Source organism: Apus apus, chromosome 1 (assembly GCF_020740795.1).
Source record: "Apus apus isolate bApuApu2 chromosome 1, bApuApu2.pri.cur, whole genome shotgun sequence".
NCBI classification, from domain to species: domain Eukaryota; kingdom Metazoa; phylum Chordata; class Aves; order Apodiformes; family Apodidae; genus Apus; species Apus apus.
Window position 1 is genome coordinate 193,201,079 of NC_067282.1, and position 24,779 is coordinate 193,225,857.

The 24,779-nt window shown below is 36.4% G+C and overlaps 1 protein-coding gene across 4 annotated transcripts in view; it reads left to right on the forward strand.

The window, feature by feature from the left end:
* Positions 1-24,779, forward strand: part of FBXL13 (F-box and leucine rich repeat protein 13) — an 81,237-nt gene that overhangs the window by 2,193 nt on the left and 54,265 nt on the right. For 2 of the 4 annotated variants that reach the window (XM_051613990.1, XM_051613981.1), the window contains exons 2-9: positions 5,201-5,304; positions 6,561-6,654; positions 7,763-7,830; positions 9,314-9,468; positions 11,284-11,393; positions 12,129-12,248; positions 15,923-16,018; positions 17,921-18,056. In XM_051613990.1, coding sequence (XP_051469950.1) covers positions 5,201-5,304; positions 6,561-6,654; positions 7,763-7,830; positions 9,314-9,468; positions 11,284-11,393; positions 12,129-12,248; positions 15,923-16,018; positions 17,921-18,056 — 883 coding nt within the window. Of the gene's footprint in view, positions 1-5,200; positions 5,305-6,560; positions 6,655-6,789; positions 6,831-7,762; positions 7,831-9,313; positions 9,469-11,283; positions 11,394-12,128; positions 12,249-15,922; positions 16,019-17,920; positions 18,057-24,779 lie in introns of those variants that run through there. The other 2 variants (XM_051613965.1, XM_051613975.1) reach the window with 2 other exon arrangements.

Below are 24,779 nucleotides of genomic sequence, written 5' to 3' on the forward strand. Positions count from 1 at the left end.
TTTTCTTATTTCTTAGAGGTTGTCACTTGCTGATATCTAGCTGTATTTCTTATTTAATTTAATTATATTTTAATTTCTTTGTGAAGTTACAGTACGCTTGGTGTGAAGATAAATGAGATGATACTGGTCCCTCTATTAAGGAACATCAAAGCTAAGCTGAGACCTATGAGCATTCATACACATACTCTCAAAATTAAGGATTTAGGGTTCTAAAATGGCCATTTGCCTAAGTCTTTTTATCATGAGGCTGTGGTTTGGACGTGGTCCAAACACAGTTGGAGTCCAAATAATCATTCCCAAATAATTTGGGATTCCCTGCTTCATCTGAGTCTTTGGTTCCTGTCTGATTTCAGTTCTCATCCAGATTTGATTTTAAACAGTATCCATAAAAAGTCGGTATACAAATCCTGCAAACACTATGCTTATGATGACTCACTGTTGGTAGCTGCTGTATTCTTAGGATGTTATATATACAGATGCAGACCTGGTTAAAGATTTTTCTGCTGTATGACCCAAAAGAATTTTGCCATGAAGGGTAAATGGCTAGAGTGGTAGGAAGAGGAATGGGGTTATGGCTGGAAGAGAGAAGCCTGTGAGAGAAGTCACGTTTTCTACACTGAGTTAGTGGAAGGCTGAAACTCATGGCCTTTCCTGGCCACATTATGAGTTCCACACACCCTCCTCTTTTCCTCTTCTTCCCCTCACAGCAGCAGCAGACCAGACTTTTTGGGTCTCTAGAACAGAAAACTTGACAACTGTTTTGTCACAGTTTTGCATCAGTTTTGTTATTACCATTAATTTGTTGCTTTGGGCTGCTGCCCACCTTGCTAGAACTCCTCTTGGGGGTGGCCAGCTTTTACTGTCTTTGCAAAATTAATCTGGTTTTAGGTTGTAGTCTCTTATTGAAGGCACATATTAAGTAATAATATTTAATATTTATAGCACTGCATGGACATTTGAGCAAGGTGTTATGGAAGAGGTAAAATACATAAATGGCAATGTAATTTGAATGTAGACCAAACAGCACATCTTCAGCACTGGAAGTATGAAACTGGGAAATAACACAATTGTAGAAACAAACCAAAACAACAAAATTAACATGTACCTATTTATTTGTTTGTTTGTTTAATATGGATCACAAATATTATTTGTTGTAATAGCCATCATCATCACTGTTATGCTTAGAAGCTTAGATAATGACTCAGGATATTATGTTGTGTTAGGTGCTCTACCTATATCAAAAGATGTTCCCCTGCCCAAGTGCCTTATGAGCTGATAATAGGTCAGCAGAAGGACATAAGAAACACAAATGGGCATGAAAGACACAAAGACACAATAAGATCATTATTGATGAGCAGGGAAAGGCAGTAGTCACAATGCATCAAAACTAACCATTGTCAAGGGCCTTTATCCAGGCGTCCAAGGAGATGAGATTTTTTGTGGCACATTTTTAGTTAGATTTTTCTTTTACATTAAACAGGAAAACATACAGCTTCTCGGTTTTGGTAGTTGCTTCTGGAAAAGTACTGCACATTATAATGGTTTGCAAGAAAACAACAGAAGTTGTTAATAAAACTATACTCAGGAGCATCTGGTGAATTTGGACAGGCTGTGGAGTTTGGGACAATCACTAAGTTCAATGCTTGTTATTGTTGTATCTCTAATAAATTACTGTTGAGTAGATGCTGTATTGATTTGTCTAGTACTAAGAGTAAGAAAAAATAATGAAAATATACCACTGTTAAGAATTCTTTAACAAATGAACATGTTGTGTTTAGATCGTGTGTAACTTCTGAGGCATAGAACTTTAATAGAATTGTAGACTGGTTTGGGTTGGAATGGACAGTAGAGATTATCTAGTTCCAACCCCCCTGCATGGGCAGGGACACCTCACACTAAACCTTGTTGCTCAGAGCCCCATCTAACCTGGCCTTGAACACTTCCAGGGATGGAGCATCCACAGCTTCGCTGGGCAGCCTGTTCCAGTGTCTCAGCACTCTCACAGTGAAGAATTTCATCCTAGTATCTAACCTAAATCTACCCTCTTTCAGTTTAAAGCCATTCCCCCTCATCCTATCGCTACATGCTCCTGTAAAAAGTTCCTCTTGAGCTTTCTTATAGGCACCCTCAAGGTACTGAAAGGCCTTCCTGGAGCTTTTTCTTCTGGCTGAACAACCACAAGTCTCTCAGCCTGTTTTCATAGGAGTGGCGCTCCAGCCCTCTGATCATCTTCATGGCCCTCTTCTGGTCCCTCTTGAAGAGCTTCATGACCGTCTTGTGTTGGGGGCTCCAGAATTGGACACAGTACTCCAAGTGGGGTCTCACAAGAGCAGAGTAGAGGGGCAGAATCACCTCCCTTGACCTGCTGGCCATGCTTCTTTTGATGCAGCCCAGGGCTCAGTTGGCTTTCTGGGCTGCAAGCGCACATTGCTGGCTCATGTTGAGCTTCTCATCATCAACGCCCCCAAGTCCTTTCTTCAGGGCTGTTCTCAATCCATTCTCCACCCAGCCTGTAATTGTGCTTGGGATTTCCCTGACTCAGGTGCAGGACCTTGCCCTTGGCCTTGTTGAACTTCATATGGTTGGCATAGACCTACCTCTTAAGCCTGTCAAGGTCCCTCTGGATGGCCTTCCTTCCCTCTAGTGTGTCAACCACACCACACAGCTTGGTGTTGTCAGCAAACTTACTGAGGGTGCACTGAGCTCCACTGTCCATGTCAGATCTTGACATTTTTTGCTTTGGAAAACTTTACAGGCAAGACATGGATGTTTTGTCATAGTCTTGGGGAATATTTTCTGAGGCATGCCTGACAGTCATCATCCAGTCATGCTATCTATCTGGTGTTGGAAATAAATGGAAGCTGCTGTTTAGTAAATGTTACCATCAACAAAAATATTTCTCTGTGTACTGAGGTGATTTCAATGACAAAACATTTTATAGCTGAAAAGTTTGTAAAACTTGTTGGATAACCGTATCAAATATTTTATTTTATCCAGGTGACGAATATGCTGATTCTAAATAGCTCTCACATATGAATAAGGAATAAGATTTTATATATATATGTATTAGTTTTTTAGTATATATGTAAGTATTAATGTATTTTTCATAGCTGCTAAATGTACACAGGAGAGCAGGCTAAAAATAGTTCTTCCATTATTGAGCTTTAAACTGAATGCTGCACAATTTGAGGACTTTTCATTCGTGAACTTTTAAATAACAACTGGGCTTTTTCAGATTGATGAATAGAAGCAGCTGTTAAAAAAAAAATGAAGTAAATATTTACTTCTAGCCTGATAACTTAGTTGCACTGTAGCAGGGTTTGTTTGTTTATTTGTTTTTACTGCTTGTTTGGTAGTTTTCTAGCTGGGGCTTGGATTATATACGACTAATGATAATTTGATAGATAAGTATACTTTTAGTTATTTAATGCTATGAATAAATAACATTTGTAGGCTGAAAAAAGTTGTAGATGAACTGTTTCAAATTGTTGAGAGTCTTGTAGAAGTCTAGCAGAAATACCCAGATTGGTACAGATTTGGCTTAAGTGTTTTCAGCTTTACACCTGGCCCAAGCATCACTGAAGTATCTGAATGAGGATCAAATGAAGATTGCAAGACCAGGTGTTGCAATTCCTTCCTTATCAAGTTTTATAAGGGAATTCTCAAATGCTAAACAGGGGTCTTGGACTCCAGTATGTGGTTGCATAGTTTGAATTTCCTGCGTTGGAGACCCTTCAGAGAATTCAAAGGAAAAAAAAGTTGTTTTTGTTTGAAGAAGGAAAAAAAAAAAAAAGAACGTAGACAAGACTAGGAATAATAAAACATGCCATTCGTATGGCAGACATCCTGGCTTAATCCAGCAGAGGGAGTAGCCGGCCAATGTCGGGACTGGCGTTGGAATATATCTGCAGGAAAAATTGTGATTAAAACCATTTACGTGCCTGTATATACCTTACAAAGATGTACTTTGCAAATTAAATTTTTGTTAAGACGATTGAAGAGATGCTGAGGTTGGTATGTTGATCATTGTTATAAATATTCAAGGTGTCTAAACTGAAGGCAGTTGCCTTTTTTTGTGTCTGTGCATAGAGAACTATTTTTCTTTGCCTTTTTATATTGTTTTTAGAATCATAGAACAATGTGGAAGGAACCTTCAAGGATCATCTAGTCCAACCACCCTGCTGTGGGCGGGGTTATCTTTCAGTAGATCAGGCCACAGCAGACTCTGCATGGCAAAATGTAGAGGTATACTATCCAGCTGCACCATGAAGATTGGTGGTAGTGAAAAGTGGGCCGACACAAAGTGTCAGAGCTGGAAGAAAATCTAAAAACTCAGATGTTCTCGTGATAGCTAATAAAAGCTAGCTTCTTCATAACAGGCAGAGGGAAATACAAACAAGACACTGTCTTCCAGGACAGCATCTTTTGCATCAGTGCAATGTCTAGTTAAAGATACATGGTTGTGTTATGAAAATTTTACCAGGCACAAACACTACTAGTTTATAGTTTCCATTAAATATTCACTTTAATAACTGCAGTTGGCTCACAGACTTAAAGAAATCAGTATGCTTTGGAAGTTCTTGCATTGTGTTGGCTCACCATCCAGAATGAGATGATTTGTCCTTTAGCTGAAGAAGCTAAAGGAAAAATGGGAAAAATGGTGCATTGGTTATTGTGCATTATTACTAAAAGGTAGCATGAAGTAGTATGGTAACACAATCTTGAAAAGCAAATATTCTTTTAAACTGCATGTTTTTTTCCAATACTGGTTGCAAGATCAATATGTCTGGGTCATATTTCCCATTCCACATACGCTTTGCTACACAGGATTAATCTTGTTTTAAATTCTGGTTTTCATTAAGTAAATAATATTATCCAATCTTCTATATATTCCTTCTTTAATGCACATTAAAAACAATAAAATTACTTGTGGAAATTGTTAATGAAATAATAGGTATTTTAGTACTATCCCAAACCCAGTGCTTTGAAGTCTAGCAATTGAAATACACTGATACATGCAATATTACCTTTAAAAATTGAGTGAATGTGAGAAGTAATTAAAAGTTATTTTTAAAAAAATGCCTCTATTTTATAATATTTAAAAAGATGCTGGTAAACTTGTGTTTATTTGAACAGTTTGTTATCTAGATGCCACTTTGCTGTTAACAGAAAAGCATTAATTTACAGTTTCTTTTTGCAGATGCTGCTTTGTGGTGTAATTGCGATGCGCCCAGAAGATCCACTTCGATTTTTAGAAGAAAAGCTCAGGGAGATAATGGAAAAGAAAATAAATCCTGCTTCATGGTACATACTAAATGTTTGTGTGTTGCTATATGGTTTTATAACATTGAGTTTGGATTTCTAAAATATGCTAATGGCACGACATCTACTATGTATATGTCAGGTTAAGTGTTAATATTGCTTTTTTGGCAAATATTAATGGCATAAGATACTGCAAATACAGTAAAACAATATCTTCAAAAAACATAGAACATGTTTTTCTTTTGATATCTATGATTTTTTTTCTTACAGATTATCTAATGAATATGCTTCTCTTTATTTAGTTAAATATTAAACCCTTACTTTTCTGGGGATCAAAGACTAAGGTAGTGTTGTAACTTCATTGCTGTCCATGCTATATTTAGCTATATGAACCAGGGATGTGGCCTTTAAGGACTAAATCAACCTCACTTTTATATTCTGTGCAACTGTCACTTCTGGTTGAAGTTTTTCATAGGAGGTGGATAATAAATCCTTAATCTTTGGGCCCACTCAAACAGATCTCAGGAAGTGTCTAGACCTCTAACCACCCTGCACTCATGGACTGACAGGTACAATGTGGTAACAGGAACAGTCTTTACAGTGGGTGATGCAGATTAGTGCCTTTAATGTGGCCGTTCCTTGGGGTTCTCCATAGGGTAACACAGTTCCTTATATCACAGAGTGCACCAGCAGCCTGAACCATAATTATGATGTTTTTTTCTGTATATTTTACATTATTTGGGATATCTTTCCTAGAAGTTGTATATTGACTTGATTTTGGCCCTCTGGTAAATACTTTTGATTTCCATTTTTTTAATGGAAGCATAATGCAACATGGTCTATTTTTATATGGCTTTTGCAGTGTGTCCTCTTTTTTTTTATATTAAAACAAAACCTACCTAGACATGGCATGGCCTATCTACAACAGCAGGAAACATTGCTCCAATTTGAAATGGCTGCTGAGGTGATACTAAGATGAGAAACAAAATAGTATAATCTGATAGGAAATACCCAAGATTATAGGTATTACATGGAATGGGTTAAGCACTGATGTACAGAGTATTTCAACATAGCTCTAAGAGTTGCAATGAAACTTGATAATTTGTTTTCCTATTTTGTAAACACATTTTAAAATGGCTACTATAGATATTTGCTATATCAGTGATATAGGTCTTAATCTTTTAATAATAACATAATGATACCATAACATGTAACTGTAACCTAGTAGGTACAGTTAAAAAATGTATTTTCTTTTGGGGATACTAACATGATTAATATTGTTTACTTCTCTGTTAAAGGTATATGTGTATCGATCTGTCCTTATACCCAGAATTAAAGCTTATCTCAGAAACTTACCTGAACGCATTTTTTGGACTAGATGGTGGACAACTGGTAAAAACCCTTGAACATTTGTATTAATTCTATGCTCTGAACAAATCTTATAATACAGAATACTCATATTCTGCCTTTAGTTTTCTCATGTTACTCTTCTCTAGCTCCTAAGAGGAATATGGTAGTTTGCATTTCCTGCTATTGATACTGGATTGCATTAAAAATTGTCATCAGAGGTGAGCATAGCATCTAGGCATATGGTGGGGAACAAGTGGTTCCTGTTTCATTATTGGTCATAATTTATAGAAGAGTTCTACCTAAATATGAATCTGGTTTCAATAACGTGTTTTCTTTGCATTATTTACTTTTACTGAGCCCTAAAATTACACTTGAATCGATAAAACTTGGAAAGTGCTATCAATGCTGACAATTAATAAACAAAGTATTAATGTACAGAAAACAATAAGGAAGTAAACATTTGTTGGATTTACTGATCCAAAAAAAGTCACCTGTAGAGAAGAAAAATCATATTTGAAAACATTCAGAGAAGGAAAATGCTGCTATATGACCATGCAAGGAAGCAGTGTAAGCAATTTAGTCAGCAACCAGATTTTGCTTAGTTATCTCTGTACAAATATAGTCAGTTTGGTCTTCTCTTAGTGTATCTGTACTGTGAGTTTACTGAAATTTCATTTAAGCTGTTTTCTCTTTTACCAGCCACTCAAATGTTATCTTAATCACTCTAAAAGTTGAGTGGTTTATTTCTATAGTATGTGTATGGGTCATGAAAAGATTTTTGCCCAGAGTAACAAAGTATTTAATATGCTTCATTGCTGGGTACAGCTGATCAATAAAACTGAACGTGAGAGATGAAAAGGCTGAATTTCAGTTACTGAGCTTTCCCTCAAGCACACATATTAGTTCTATTTTGTGTGCTAGTTTAGCTTTTCCTTTAACCTTTGTGAGTAAAAACAGGGTTGTAATTTGCTAGCAAAGTACTTCTAACTGTACGCAGAAAATTATACTTGAACATTGGTCTTTTTAAAATAGATACTTTAATTTGTACCAATCAACGTGGAAGATAAAAGATTTCTTAGTTTTGTCTAGTTTAAAAATATTCATAATACAGCACTGTTTTTTGTACTAATGTAAGAAATTATTTGTTTAGATGACTAAGGAATTGTGCAACAAAGCATGGAACTTTTACAGCAGAAAGTTAATGAAGCTGTATTTCGGGTAAGTATATGCATTTAACATATACCTCAGGAACGTCTTAGGAAAAAATCTTTTACCAGGGCAATATTTTTGTAGCTCCTTTGAGGGAGGAAAAAGTTTTCATTTTAACAGAACAACATGAAGAAGGATTAGAAACTTCTATTTGGTTTTATTTTTCTTCAGTAGTGTAATTTGATGTTAAAACTGGTCAGTTCTGAGTTTCTGCCTGTTCCCGAACTGAAAAAAGTCCAGACATTTAATCAGCTCTATTTGCCAGGAATATGGTAGTATACCCAGGAATAAAAGAATAATTTGTGTTTGGGTCTGAATGTAAAAGATCTAGGTTCTCATCTGCTCTTTCTTTGATTTCCTTTGTGCTTGGGATTAGGTATCTCAAACTTTATGTAATCCAACTTTTCCTTTTAAAAATGGGGATAATACATAGATATGTTTTAAAATATGATGATCACAATAAAGAAACATGTTCACAGATTTCTTTGTTAAAAGCATATGTATCAAAATGTAATGATCCTCCATTTAGAATAGGTAAGTGTGGGCTATTTTGTTTTGAAAAGCATGCAATGCTAATTATATAGGCAATACAGCTCTTTTAGATGTAAATCCTTACTGAGAATTAGAGAGTCAAAGGATTGGGAGGGAGAAGATTTTTAAGCTATACTGTGGTTAGCCAGGGACATGGAAGATTATTCCTTATTCCTTTACAGCAGCATTTTGAAGATTGAGCTTTTTTTGTTTTAATTATCACAGAAGTTGGACTGGAACACTAGAATGTTCCATTTTAAATTATGCTCAACTATATGAAATTAATTTTTTTATTATTATTTGAAATGATATATTTTTGCAAATTAAAGTAGTATCAAGTCTAATTTATTCAGCTGTCCTTCCAGCAAATCAGATCTGCAGAGATAGTGTATTTTAAAATATCAGTGACATATGATTTTTTTGAAATACTTTTTTCATTCTGCATATGATTGTTTCTTATTATTTAGCTTAGAAGATAAATGGAATTTTTACCAAAGGTTAAATTTGTTAAGATATAAATTGAGTTTGTATTATATTAATTTTTATTTGTACTGCCAGGAAAATGTAATACTGTTGAACTAAATGCATGCATCTAGCACTTTTAAATTATTTTGTATAAGCCCTCAAATGTCCTTCCATAAATAGAGATCTGTACATTGAAGTATAGCTGACAGCAGCAGGAATACATGATGGTGGAAGCAAGCAAGTTTCTATTGCTTGATACTGTGGGATAATAAGAACAAGTATAAATTTTCTTAAGATGAGTAAATTAATTACTCTGAAAAATATTATCAATGCATATTTTATTTACATTTTAAATATCAAACTTCAGTTATATTCAGATATTTATATGGTTAAGCTTGACTGCTTTGTATTTTATAGCAAGTTGCAGAATTTTATAGTTTTTACTTCATTCAGGTCCAGAGACATATTAAATTGCTCATTCTGTTTTAAAATTCAGAAGATGGATAAAATATATTCTGCAGAAAAAGAATGAAAGGATAAAGTTAAAGCAGATGATGGCTGTAGCAGTAGCCCATTACAAGGTCAGAAAATTAAGAGTAAGTCTGCATAAATGGGTCATGTGGAAGCAGATTCAGAAGGAAAAAATGGCATGTAAGTCTATATAGCTGCTTTGTATTAAAAAAAATACATGTTTTATATAAATGAAAATTATGCTGTATAAATGAAATTTGTTTGGTCCAACAATTTATCTAGCTATTTTTTTGCAGGATGCAGTTCATTGGTTGACCTGTGGCAACTTGATGCCAAGGATGCCATGAGAGGTGGTTCTCTGTATTTTTTGTCCCTGTACTTTTTGCTAGGACAGACTTTCCTTTTATATTCTCTTCTAAATATTACTTTCAGCCAAGGCAACTTTTATTAATCTTAAATTCACAGAAGCACAGGAGGAGACATCTAGAGGGCATAGTTACACAATAGATTTCCTTCCATGGCAAAGCTGATGTACAGAGAAATGCCACTCAGTCCTTCTTGGCTGTATGACTCTGTTCATTGATTCTTCACTAGTACCAGCATAACTGTTTGTGGGATTGCAGTGTAAACAACATTGTTGGAATGACAGAGAATTTTTAATTTTTTTTATTTAAAAGAAAAGGTGGGTCTTCTTTCTTCAATAGAATGGGATCATGTTGAGGATCTGTTTATTGTAGATTTCTACTGTACTGTAGCTGTGTGGACATTATGCATTTGCTTTGCAAATATTTCCAATTTCTGTACCTTCCTGGTTTTATAGCCTAAAAGGTTTGTAACAAAAGTGTGAAGTGTACACTTTTCAAAGTGTGTAATTAATATCATACAATATTTTCCCTAGGACACATAGTGTTTGAGCATGACTCAGGTAACCTAGGTCTATATGGTCAACACTGCATCTCTTGCCAGATTTGAGACACACTATTTTTTTTACAAACAAGAATGGATCTTAAGTGTACCTTTATAATAATTTATTTCAGTGCAATTTCAAGACACTTTTTGGTTAAAAAAATAATAGGTGAGTCTAAAGTGTGTATTTAATATATGAAAATTGACATTTTAATCCTTCTTTTGATAGCAAAGACTTCATGTCACACTAATCAAGCTTAGTCCTTATCCATGAGATAGGATTATATAGGGCTAAGCTACATAAGCAGCTGGATGTTCTTGAAAGTCTCAAGTAAGAAGATCTCTCAGCTCACTTCGTAGGTTATTGCTGTTTATTTACAAAGTTAACTGACCAAAAAAAATATTGAGTGGTGACTTCAGTTTTTGCAGAAAATTGCAATTATTTCCTCTTGCTTTTATTTCAGTGGCTGTGAAGAATTTTATTTTGACTACATTTGTAACACCTTTTACATATAGAGGGCAGTTACAGTATTTGCTGTGCTTTTTTGTGCTGGACTAAAGAAAATTAGATTCCTTCAAATTTTATTAATTTTTTAAAAAATGTTTACATTAATTCATAATGAACACATGATCTTTCATAAACTGCTTTACTGCTTGTTGTAAATTTAACATCGGTGTAACACTTAACACTTGACTTTTCTGAATTTATTCTTATGCCTTTTGACTTCTGTGCCAGAAACATTGATATTTTGTTATTGTATTCTGTTTCACTGAGGTCTGTATGTATCTTGCGGCTTCAAGCTCTGTGAAATTATTGGGTACTTTGGTAGATGAAGTTGTAGATCAGTAAAGTCTTATACACAGCTCTGATAAACTGGAAATATGTCATGTTTATACCTTGCCTGCTAACTCAAAATCATATTGCAATGGTCTTCGTTATATCTATTGTAAAAAGTTATTTATTTCCTTAGAGAAGCCAAATTGAATAGATACATAATTTGATAGACAGTCATTAATCTAAAGTATTTAACTTACATACTTGTTCTTACTTGTGGTCCTCAAATTGGTTCTACGTATGTGTATTTTCAGTGACAGAAAAGAGACTGCAACAGATCTTTAACAAAATATATTTAAAGGCTGTCATAAAAGCTTGGCATGAAGAGGCCCGCAGTTCTATGAAAATGAAAACATATTTTGAGGTATGCAGTATAATAGTTTAAATATAGTAAGCTCCATGATTAAATCAATTAATTCTCACTGTTATGGAAAACCAGCTCTATCAATACTAAATGAGGCTTTTGAGTGTCTTTCTTGAAGTGCCCAAAACTGGACACAACACTCCAGGTGTGGCCTCACCAGTGCTGAGGACAGGGGGATAATCACCTCTCTCCTTCTGCTGGTCACACTATTTCTAATACAAGCCAGGATGCCATTGGCTTTCTTGGCCACCTGGGCACACTGCTGGCTCATCTTCAGCCGCTTGTCAGTTAGAACCCCCAGGTCCTTTTCTGCCAGACACTTTCCAGCCACACTTCCCCAGGCCTGTAGCGTTGCCTGGGGTTGTTGTGGCCCAAGTGCAGGACCCAGCACTTGGCCTTGTTGAAGCCCAGACCATTAACATTAGCCCAGTGATCCAATCTATCCAAGTCTCTCTGTAGAGCCTCCCTAGCCTCGTGCAAATCAACACTCATATGCTGATATGTTTCTGCATTGCATTACTATGAGGCAAAATTATGACATACACCCTAAAACTATGATTATTCTCAGCAATAGTGGTTACAAACATTCATAGAAGTGTAACTATATGGGAATTTGAAAATACCTACTTCAGCTTAGCAAATTTAATTTATTTTTTTAAAATATTTAAATGTATTTAAAACTTTGAGCCTGCTATGAAGACAAAACAGTACTTCTCCTGTGCCATCTTTTTTCAGAGTTTGGCAAAGGGAAGTCAAGAAGACTCTTTTGAATCAAATGATCTTAATGATCTTACTGTCAGACGTCCCATGTCTGGGGGAAAAACATCCCATTTACCAGAAGAAGCCCTATTACAGGTTTGTGACAGACAGTGCTCTTTTTCATTTTTAAAATGTATTTTTCATGAATGGTATGTATAATGTTTTGTTGAAAAGGATGTGTTCGTGCAATGAAAAGGAAGGTCCCTGTTGACATTGTTCATTTTGAGTCAGGTGGAATCCTTTGGAGGATGGTAATGCTATTCTTCCACCTTAGTGGTTCCTGATCATGTTCTGCATGCTGTAACCTGACATCCAGCATCTTCTCTGAGCTGAGACTGAAAGAGAAAAGAGGGAGAAATCAGGAAAGCTGGAGTATAGTTAGGGAGTGGAACTCCTGAGGAGAAGTAAAGGGGATTGTTTGCAGTGAAGAGATGCTCATAAGCCAAGCCCCAAATGTGAGAGAAAGCAGTCTAATTTTCTTAAAAATACGGAGAAGGCTGTATGGACATGATGCAGCTCCTTAAGCCAGAAAAAATTGCTAGGCCAGAAATCAAGAGGAGAGGAATCTACTGCAAGGGCACAGGAAGGGAGTGATTTCTTTTCCAACATTTTAATTCCATTTGTTTAAATTAATTCGTTTTTCCAAAGGTTGCTTTGTACAAAAAGCATTTTCATATCCTTATAAAATTTTACTTCAGAGAGTGAAAGCTTGTTAATATGCTAACTTCTGGAAGAGAAGGTAGTTCTAATCAGTAGCAGAAAGATTGATATAAGGCAGTGTTTTAAAAAAGGAACAAAATTATTAGCTACTGGTTGTGAGACCTTCAGTTGTGGAGGCCAGTTTAACTGAAGTATAGATTAGTTACTGAAAATAGTTGCCATTGAGAGATACATTGGAACTACTGCTAAAATGTTTTAATTTTATCTTATAAATAAGCTTTAATTTGTCCTGTCATGTTTTTCCATTATTTAGCATTGCAAAAACATCAAAGTGGTATTTCAGGAAAACATTGTATGTTTTCTTTTAAATAGTGAACTAAAGTGAACTCAGAATTCAGTTTTGATCCAATGAAATCTAAAACCCAAATGTTTCCTCCCTCCCCTCTCTCTATGGTGGATCCAGAATGTAGATGCTATATTCTTCAAGGGGAAATTGTTACTGGGTGCTGTGTCATCCACACAAAATCTCTGTTTGCTCTGACCATTCACAGACTGTGGAATATAAAGTGTGCCTTGGAACTTATGATAAGGAAACTTTATTGCCTCTGGCACTGTAGATGATATTTGGAAGTGGATAATTTTAAGATCACAGAGTTTTTTCATAAATATAATTACTAGTATCCTGTCATTTATTGCAGCTTTCTGTTCTGCTCCCCTACAAAAAATATCAGTCAATTTGTATTTACTGCTGGGACAAGATGTGTCCTCAGGGCCAGCTGTAAACCATTTGCTTTGTAAATTATAGTTTCCTAAAAAAGTCACTGGTACCACAGTACCCTAATGTTGAGTTATTGACAGTAAATGTTTCCTGGTCTTTAAAGCTGGCTACCGTGGTCTTGACCTAACATGAAATAAATGTTTCAACAGACCTTTTCAGAACTGAAAATGCAAAAGGCTACTAGCAAGGGAATGTCAAATTAAAAGCCTTGGTTTTGTTCTTCTAATATGAAACTATACCCTTTTAATGAATAATAATACAGTCAGTATTTTCTTTCTCATTCTAGCAAGTCATATAGTTCAATTTAGTAGAATATTTTTTCTGAGCTGTGTCAAAATTCCTTAGAGTTTTCAATTAGATTAAATGTTGATGTTAAGGAAATAACATACTTCAAGTTAAACAGACTTTAGGCTAGAGGAGTCTCTGATGGATCCAACTATAATTATCATGGGATGCAAGTCTTTGAGGTGATGGGCTGTAAAAAAGGAATTTGCTTTTGAAAAGGGCCTACAAACTTATGTACTTTAAAAAATGTTTGGAGATCCCAAACTGCATCCTAAACCACCTAAATATCTTTAACTTGCAGATGGCTATAGGAATCTCCCAAGATTCCAGAATAAAAACATAAAACCAGAAAACTTGTTTTTAAATTGTTTTAAGTAGTTTACTTGAAGTTAATACAGATAGTTTGTGGGACAGCAGCATATTTTGAGGAGCAGGCAAATTGCTGTAATGTGTTGTGGAGAACCTACGTGATTAAATGCTAGTAGTAAAAGCACATTATCAGTGATTTTCCTACCTGATTTGTCCTTTTCTATCTACAGAAATTACAGTCTTTGGATAGTTTCTACAGGTTGAAACAGAAAAATCTTTTTAAATCTTGGTAGAATATTCCTGATATTTCAGCTTGTTTCTTTTAATTTAACTTAATCTCTGTGATAAGAATGGGTTCTAGCTGGTATGTTTTTCAATCCTGTTTATTTCTGTAGAACTGCACAGAATATAAATCAGGATAGAAGTTTCTCTTACAGAAGAAATATTTCCTTTAGTGAAACATCTTTTTTATTAGAACATCCCTTTTTGTTCTTTTTTTAACTTTTGCTATCAGCCAATTACCATACCAGGTTTAAACTGGTGTCATTGATTTATTATTGTGCAGTTATGAAAGTAATTACATTACAAGCATAAAGTTTTCTGTCTAAAAGTAGCTTTAGGAAAAGTGATGCGAGATTTTGCAGTGTTCCTTTCAGCTGATTTCTCTTTCGTACCTTACAACTGCACATTTTAAGTGTTGCATTTCATATCAGATATTTATATTGCAGCATATGTTGTAGTAATTCAGTCCTGCAAATGATTACGGATATGGAAGTTTTTAGTGTGTAAATAATCCAGCTTTCTTATATAAAATTTTGCATATATTCTTTGTCTTTGAGTTTTAAATGCATCTTATATTTCCAGATGGTTGTAATATAATGCATATTTGCAAAGACATTGAATTTTACTGTATCTTCCCTCATATTATTTTACCAAGTTTCTTCTAAGATGGAACGTTAGCATTCTGTTGGCAGAATTACTGTTTGGCACTTGGTCATTAAAATGGCAGGTGAGGAGCTATGGCAGAAGCTGGACAAATGTTAACTTAAATCAGTCTCTTACTGTTGTGGCCTGAGAATGCTGTATCTTAGATTATTAACCAGGGCAAGACTTTTTTGGAATGCTAGAATTTATTTTTTTAAAATGTTACTTAGTGGAAGTAGTATGTTTTAGAATATTTAACTGTATAAAATTAACTATCAGTATAGCTTTTATATGTTGTCTACAATAATACAACACAATATTCAACACAATGTTAAATATTCTGAGATTGAAAATTTACAGATACATTTACTGTATTACACTAGTAAAACTAAAAAGAGCTGTGAGACAGAGACTACAGATACTCTTAATAGGTAATTTAAAGTTGAGTTTAAAGTACTATATTTAATCTAGAAATTTTTAGTCCAAATTGTCTCAGTTAGGCTTAGGAGAGGTGTTTTAACAGGTGTTTTAATATAGGTGAGATGAAACTTGAGTTTTGAAACATCCCTGTCATTCTCCATCACAGCTTGAATTTATGAGCTTTTAAGCAAAACTTCCTTTTCGTACTTACACAGTTAATGAGAATAATTATTGACATTCTGCTATAAAATGTACATTTAAACTCCTAAGAAAGAGGTATTTAATTTGAAAATAGCCCTTGTTGTTTAGAAAGGGTGAATATGTATCATTTAATACAACATTGCTTCTCATTGAATAGTTTTTAATTTAATGTATGTCTGTTTTTCTGACCTAGATTTTCCGTTATGTAAATTTAGTTGATCTGGCAAGATGTGCTCAAGTTAGCCAAATGTGGATGCTATTAACTCAGAACAGTTCATTATGGAGTGATGTAAGTGAGATAAGCACTTTCAATATTTGATTTCAATTTTATTTATTTTTTATAAGTGTGAGGCAAAGAGGTAGTTTACTTTAAGAATGCTGAAATATCTAAGAGTGAAGTTTCATCCCAGAATATGGCTTGTTCTACTCAACTAAATTAATTTAAAAAATGACATCTCAACTGAAGTTGTCTATGGTATATCATAAAATCAGTGGATCTGAAAGAGAATTGGCCACTAAGTCTTGGCTATAGCCCACTAAGTTTATACAGTAAGAAAGTGTCTTAGGCTTCCTATGTAACCTAAACAAGCACTACATGGCTACTGTGGAAGGAGAATGTAAACTTAGTTACAGGTACTCTGAGACTACTTGTAATTGCTCTAAAAATACTCGTCATCCTTAGAACAAGTGGTGCAGACCAAGTCGTTTCTATCTTAATGAACTTTTACAGTTATTAAGGTGATTCCTGTGTCTCCAGATCCCACATCAGTGTCCAAGATACTGTGTTGTTTCTTCAGCCTTAGGAGTTCAGTTCCCCAGCACGCACATATGTAGGCCTGTATCTGCCTTCCTCACAGAGGTAAAGAAGATCTGGAGGGCTCAACAATGCTCCTTACATAGAATCATGGTATGGTTTGGATTGGAAAAAACTTTAAAGATAATCTAGATCCAACCCCCCTGCACGGGCAGGGACACCTCCCACTATAACAGGTTGCTCAGAACCCAATCCAGGTGCCCTTGAACACTTCCAGGGATGGGGCTGTCTGCTTCTAGGTAGCTGCCTGTTCTCTGTGGGAGTTTCTTTAAACTGGCCTTCCAGTGTTCTTAACTGTTGTGTATATACTGTAGAGTCTCTGTTCAGCTTCAGGTTGTTCAGTCCCCCTGGACACCAACACCACCTAAAAGGCACTGAAGTGCCCAGCTTGTGCCTGACACCTTTATTAGGTCTAGTCTTAAGTTACTGTGATGAATTAATGATCTTAATGAAGTAAATATTAAAACTTCTGATAATTTTAATAAAAGAAGAACAAAATCCTAGTAAGAAAGTGAAAAACTGGAAAAAGTTCTGAACTCCTGACTTCCTGGTAAGATAACTACTTCCAAGCATTTTGCATAGAAGTAATGGTGATTGATTTTTCAAAGTGTTTGGGTAATAAACATGTGTTATCAAATGTACAACAAACAGATGTGGTGTAGCTGTAGCTGATTATACAAAAGGGAAAAAAAAAGCTTTCCTTGACTTTTTAATGAACAAGTTTAAAGAGGGCATGAAAGAGTTCTTAGAAGAGGTTATATTTCTTATTAAATGCTTGTACATTGGCTTTCCCGCTTTTTTTAAAAAACACTTGGTAGACTGACAGTAGTTAAAACTACTTTCTAGTAATTTTTATTAAAACTTCTTAAACTTTTGTCAGTAAGAAAAGTAACATTTTTAGTCAAAGATCTAGATATCCCATTTGCTGCTTAAATTACGTAAGTATCCTTCTACTAAAACTTAGGATGATAGGTTACATATTCTTGGTATCTTGAGGTATCAATAAACTATTAATTAGAAAAATAATATCTTTAGCAAATTTAGGATTTTTTACATTTAAAAGGGAAAAAATGAAGTAAATATTCAAGTCTGACAATTTTCTTTGCATATAATATTTTGACATGTCATATTTTGGCAGTTCAAGACTTAGCTTCATAAATACTGCAGACACATGCTTTCTTCTACATTTAAGTATTTTTAGTCAGCAGTCTAGAACTTTTATATAAATGCAATACACAGACATTTCTATTTCTTTCAGACTAGTGGTTCAGTGTTTACACAGAACTTAGTCTATTTACTGGTAATTTCCATAATTATCTGTATTTTGTATGTACTACCTATTCTTAGTACTGAATTATGTATTGTTTAAATTTTTAGATCAATTTTTCAGCAGTGAAGCATAAAATTCAGGACCAAATAGTAGTTGATATTTTGCAGAAGTGGCGTCCATATGTATTACATTTGAATCTCCGAGGCTGCAGTTCTCTTCACTGGCCCAGCTTTAGAAGCATTAGTAAGTACCACATGTATTTTTTACATTTCAGTTCTCTCTTTGCGCTGTGTCTTCACTCTGTGCTTCTCTACTGTCCTGTTTTACTGCCTATATTCCTCTCTATATCTCCAGCCATAATGAAGCAGTGTGAGTATGAGATCTGTAAAATTACTGTAGATGTCCCCCCCTTCCTTCATGAGTCTCCAGGCCCAGCAATATCCATATGGCTGAACATGGATAGAAAGCCAAGTAATTGTTTATATTATGTGTGAAATGCTTCTGGTCTCCAAATGGAGGTGTGGGTTCAAATCCCACTCCTGACACCAAATGTCGTGGGCTGGTATTGGGGGGTACCAGTGTCAGGTGCTTCCCCCCCAATGTGGAGACGTTTGTGACTGAGACCAAGGGTCACACGTGGCGCTGCCTCTCACAGAGGAACCGTCACTGCGGGGCTGTATCTTAGGGGGTAGATTAGAATACCCCCTCACCACGCTCACAAATTGTTACTGAGACCAATGTTTAGTTTACGAATTAATCGGTTTATTAAGGGTCAACACAAACTGAGGGATCAAGGTTCAGGAGAGGTTGTCTAGGTGTATATCGGAAAAGGGATTCAAAGGTTTCTATGGTCTTATTAAATGCACACTCTGAGGGAGAGGTGTAGAATCAATGGAGGGAAAGGGTAGGAGTTGAGCCCAGCAGGAAAGTTAGAGAGTGTGTGTGTGTGCACGTGCACGCGTTTATCCTCCTTCCGTAGCGCGTGGTTCCCAGGATGCGGCTGGCAGGCTCAGCAGGAGATCCATGGAGGGCCAGCTTCCCAGTAACTGGGCTGACCCCTCCCAGCAGCAGCAGCTGCAGCAAACGCAGCTCTAATCCTGAGGCAGGTGGCAAAGCACAGGCTGGCAAGCTCCTACTGCGGTCCAGTTTGTTTTAGGCTCGGGCAGGCAGCAATCCCTTGGATAGAGTACCACACTCAAGTAAAGTACCACTGTTCAAATTAGCCAATTAGCACTGGCCAGGTATGTACTCTGTCAGAGGCATCTTTTACCTATTGTCCATTTTGCTGCCAGTTATCATAACCCTTATACTCTTCCCTTGCTGTGGACTTATCTGGTAGAGCAAGGGGCCTGTTCCAGTCTGTCCTTGGCTAAATCAGCAAAAAGACGCCACTCTTGCTTTGCTGGCTTGAAAGGCATTTTGTTTGGTCTTATGTGTGGGGAGAGAAGATGGACTGTTCCCCACATATGACAAATAAGATTGGAGTGTGAAGATGGGCTTAAAAATATCAAAATGTCAGAATCCAGCTCTGCTGAGGTAATTATCACAGAATCATGGAATGGTTGAGGTTGGCAGGACCTCTGGAGGTTGCCTGGTCCAACCCTCCTGCTCGAGCAAGGCCACCTAGGACAGATTGTCCACACCTGCGTCCAAACAGCTTTTAATATCTCCCAAGGATGGAGACTCCACAGTGTCCCTTGGCAACCTGTACCGGGTCACCCTGATAGAAAAGATCGTTCCTTGATGTTCAGACAGCACCTCCTGTGTTTTAGTTTATGCCCGTTGCCTTTTGTCTGTCATCGGGCACCACTGGACAGAGCCTGGCTCCATCTTCTTTGCACCCACCCCTCAGGTATTTTATATGCCTTGGCAAGTGCCTTCTGGGCCTTCTCCAGCTGAACAGTCACAGCTCTCTCAGCCTTTCCTTATAGGAAATATGCTTCAGTCCCTTTGTCATATTTTTTGCTTTTGTTGGACTCCCTCCAGTATGTCCATGACTCTCTTGAACTGGGCGCAGTACTCTAGGATACCATCCACCTTATTTGTGGCAAGGGCACACCACTGGCTCATGTTCAACCTGGTGTCCACCAGGACCCCCTAGTCCAGTTCTGTCAAGCTGCTTTCCAGCTGGTCTGCCCCCAACATATACTGTTGCCTGGGATTGTTCCTCCTGAGGTGCAGGATTCCTGCAAGCCCGTTTCTCAATCTTGTCAAGATCCCCCTAGATGGCAGCACAAACCTCTGGCGTATCAGCCACTGCTTCCAGTTTGGTGTCATCTGCAAACTTGCTGAGTGAACATTACCTCCTCATCCAGATCATTAATGAAGAGGTTAATCAGGACTGAAGCCACTATTGACCCCTGGGGTATACCACTAGTTACTGGCCTTCAACAAGAGGTTCACAGGCAAAAAAATAAAGAGAAACCACGCGAGACCCAAGATATTAGTGTTGTTCAAGTTTTAGCACAAATAACAGGTACTTGATTCTACTGCCAAAACAGAGTCCCTCTGGATGTAAACCACCATCTTAGTCCTTCCTGATAATGTGTGTGGACATTCATGTGACCATGTGAGTTTAATTCCCTTTGTGATGGCATTTTTGATAGATTCAGGTCGTTAATCTTTTTCTCAATGCAGTTGTCTGCACCACTAAGCAGAGAAGTGTGCAGGGAAAATAAAAACCTTTATGATCAGTGTTAGAGGTTTGGTGCTAGCTGTGGAAGTGTTCTTGATTTGTTAGGAGTTACCTGCAGCCTAACTTGTTATTCAGCCATTTTATCACAAAGAGTGTTAAAAGAGTTGTTAAAACAACTTGCTAGTGTTTTAATGAGAAAAAACTCTTCTGCTACAATTAGGCAAGATGCCAAGAAATGTTTTTGATTCCTGGCACAGGTTTATATCACTGTTTCTCAAGCGGAAGAGTGTTACTTGAGTGACTCTTTTCTAGCCTATGCTTTATTTGAGTGAAAATCCATAAAAAATGAACATTATTTTATTTTCCAAATAAAAAGCGTATTTTGACATTTTGAGACTATAATGCATTTATTATTTAACCAGATAATACATGATTGAAATTGTTGATGCAGCCCATAACAATTTCAGTGTGTTTTCTTTTGTTTTAGAAAGTGCTTTTGTAATTATGGGTCAGAACGATTTGCTCTCTGGAGTGATGACAGAAAAGAACAATTGGCCAAGAACAAAAAATGTATTTGATCATAGTCTTGGCTTTTAAAACACAGGATAAAATAACAATCTCAATGATATCAGCATGCCAGTTGTTTAGTGAAATAATTTAGTTTAATATTATAATCAACTTTGGCAGCTGATTCAAAAAGCAAGCCAAAATAAATCATACACAGCCACGTCACCTCCATTATGGAGGCTTTACTTAGAAATATGGAATAATTTTATTATTTTGTTTTCCTTATGTATTTGAGTGCAAAACAAAAACCATAGTAATGTTAACTGTGTTTAAAAATATGTAAAGAACAGTTGCAAGATAGCTAGATTTTATGTTTCTGTCACTTTGTTTAACTGATTTTTATCTAGTTAAAATAATTTAACTTAGAAATACCAGCATGTTGATTATATCAGCTGGAATATCAGTATGCAGCCTGCCATCCGTTTCCATTTGTCTTATGTATCAAAGACACTAAATTCCATTGGTGTATCTGCAAACTATGCATTTTCCATTTTTGTTGATAATTTATGTTTTCTGTAGGCTCGAAATCAAAGATTATGTCCGTTTACATCTACTCAGTGCTATTTATTTTAAATTAATTGTGATGAATCATGTAAGAAGGTCCACAGAGGCTTATAGAAAACACTGATTTATAAAGCTGTTTCATATAACTTTGAAGATACCCACTAGTCCTTTTTAAGAATGAAACACATTTGTATCAATGTACTATAGCTATTTAGATTAATAACATATTTCTTTTGACATCTCAGCTAACAAACTGCATTGTACTGTCTGTTCAGTTTTAGGCTACAGATGTGATTACCCTTTCCATTTGAGTTTCCCTGAGCTACAGTTCTGACCTCATTTCTCCAAATAAATCCAAGATTACACAGATTTTGGCAACATGTTTTATTTGTAATTATAAAACAGCCAGTGAAATTAGCTGTGGTTTAGGTCTGTTAGGCTGGCTAATTGTGTTAATTTTTTTTTTTTGTAAATTAATTAACTCAAGTTGTAAAAATTGTTTTTTTGCAACTTTGGTATATGGTGTATGCATTTTTTTAAGTATCTGCATATGAATGTTATATGTTTCCAGCTCAGGCTGTCTTTGGCAGACAAATGTGTTACTGTGCCATAGAAAAATGAGTTCATGAGATGCATGGATTACAGCTCAGCTGTTTGTAGTATTGTTCCACCCACTCAGGGGTCTTGCAGAACCATTTGACTTCCATGTGTGACTGGGAACTGTCACTGTGTAAAGGCTGCCATTCATTCTCATAGTGAGAGAAGGAGGAGGTCGTGGGAGCTTTTGAAGTGTTTTATTCCCAGGAGTGGTAACCATATTGATAATCTTACCCATTTTTCCTGCACCCTGCCATGGCAAAACATGGTGCAAAATAATTTTTTCTGTATTTCACATGTGCTGTATAGAGAGGAGGACAGTGCTTCTATAGAGTATTGTAATTTATCACTTAAGACAGCACTCCTAGTATATAAACTGCATATCAGGAAGATAATGCACTATAATGCAATTTGTTGGATATGGACAGATAAGACAAGGGAAATGAGACCAATTACTGAAAGAAAGGACTCAACAAGCAGGAGGAGGAGCAGCTGAGGGGTGTTTAGTTTGGAGAAGAGGAGGCCGAGGGGAGACCTCGTTGCCCTCTACACCTATCTGAAAGGAGGTTGTAGGGAGGTGAGTGTTGGCCTCTTCTCCCAAGTAAATAATGACAGGACCAGAGGAAATGGTCTGAAGTTGCAGCAGGGGAGGTTTGGATTGGATATTAGGAGGAATTTCTTTTTTGGAACAGTGGTCAGGCACTGGAACAGCCTGCCCAGGTAGTGGAGTCACCATCCTTGGAGGTATTCAAGAAACATGTAGATGAGGAACTTCAGGGTATGCTCCAGTGGTTGAGATTGTAGGGTGTTTTTTTTTGTGGGTGTTATTTGGTGGTGTTTGTTTGGGATTTTGTTGTGTGGGGTGTTTTTTATGATGGCTGGACTCTGTGACCTCAGAGGTCCTTTCCAACCACAACTATTCTGTGATTCTGTGATAAAGGAAGAGAAAGGCCCATGATTTTCTTTTAGATCTGGAAGTACTTCTGGGACTTTTGTGATTAAATAGTATAGAAACAAAAAAATGTCAACATTAAATTGTGATTTGTGGCTGTGGTGTTTCATGGAGTGTGTACTTTAGTTTACAGTACATTTTGGAGAAGCTTGGAGAAATAGTAATTAACCCTATAATGCTGAAGTTTTAATTGACTGTTTGTTGTTTCCCCATATGTGTGTTTTTCAAATGTATTTTTGTGCTTTTCCTTGGGCTGCCTCCTTCTGTACTATCTTCATAGTTCTTATGTGCTTTTCCTGTTCATATAATCTTTTCTCAAAGAATTTACTGTCAGGAGAACATCCTAGCCCTTGCCCCAGTGCAGTACTACCATTCTTGTGTTCTTATATTATTTGCAATTGCAGTTACTGTCTATTCTGTCACATCCTCATTATGGGTGTCTGAAAATGCCAACATACAGAAAACTCTAATTGATTGCAGCTAGTTTTTCAAGGAGGGCTTCTCCCACCTCCTTTTTTTGTAATTATAGGAAACTAAATCACCCCTTAAATGCTCCAATAGTTTCTAGAACCACTGCAAAAAATAAAATATGCAGTGACTTTTAAACAGTAAGGAATAAAATTGTAGTGCATTGTAGTTAAAAGAATAGAACTTCTGGCTAGTCCTTGAAATCTCCAGAGGTCACCTAAGGAAAATGGTAACAAAGACAATTCCAGCATTCAAAACTTCTATCTGTTCTCTTGACTGCTAGAATTCTTTTCACTTGTTGATTCTGAGGGGTTTAGACTGATCTGCTCTCCAGTATTGAATTTCGTTTTGGTATTATTTGGCAAGTGTTTCTTTCATGGAGCTTCTGAGATGACACTGATTTCACAAACTCACACTGAAATCTCTATTTACAGGATAGCTGTTGAACTATGTTCCTCTGGAGTGTCCTTGTTGAGGTGTTCCTCACTTACAGATTTCACACTTAATAGGTGTCACGAAACGTCTTTGTGTTGTTAGACATTGGCAGTATGTTCAGCTCATCATCCCCCTTGAACCTTCAGTAGATGCAACACTTTCTGCTGTCACTGAGAATCCTCCATTATTGCATGCTCCCCACTGAGCTCTGGCTTCTACTGAAAATTGTCCTACTTATCACTGTGATCCCCAGGTTTTGTCCTGAGAGGGACATTTTGCGATCTGTTTAGGAATCCCCAAGCCCTTTGAACTTGCTCTTTACAATTAGGCCACTGCTTGTGGTCCTCAGTCTTACTCCACTGTTTTTCCAACTGGTAACTTTTTACTGACTACAGAGATCAGACACCCCTCATCCAGCTTTTATCCTATATTCCTTTCCTGGATTGCCTTTTCTACCCAGGCTTTAGCCTACCTCAAGATAGTTTTTTTTTCTTAGCACTGACTTCACAGAAATTAACCTAACATGGTTTATAAATTAATTTTTTCCTACTCATCTTTTCTCCATTGGCTGTGCTGCCAATAACATTTCTGCTGTCATTCCATTTTCTGTCCTGTTCAATCATTCCCAGTAGTTCCATTCTGTACTGAAATAATCCTCCAGAATTTGAGAGGAATGAGGAGTACTTCTCTTAATGCTGGCTACTACTTATGATAGCATTTTTGTCTATCAGAACTTTTAAGTTTCTAGAAAATACCTCACTTAGTGAATGTTACTGTCCAAATGGAGTTTTAATCTGTGTTCCATTTT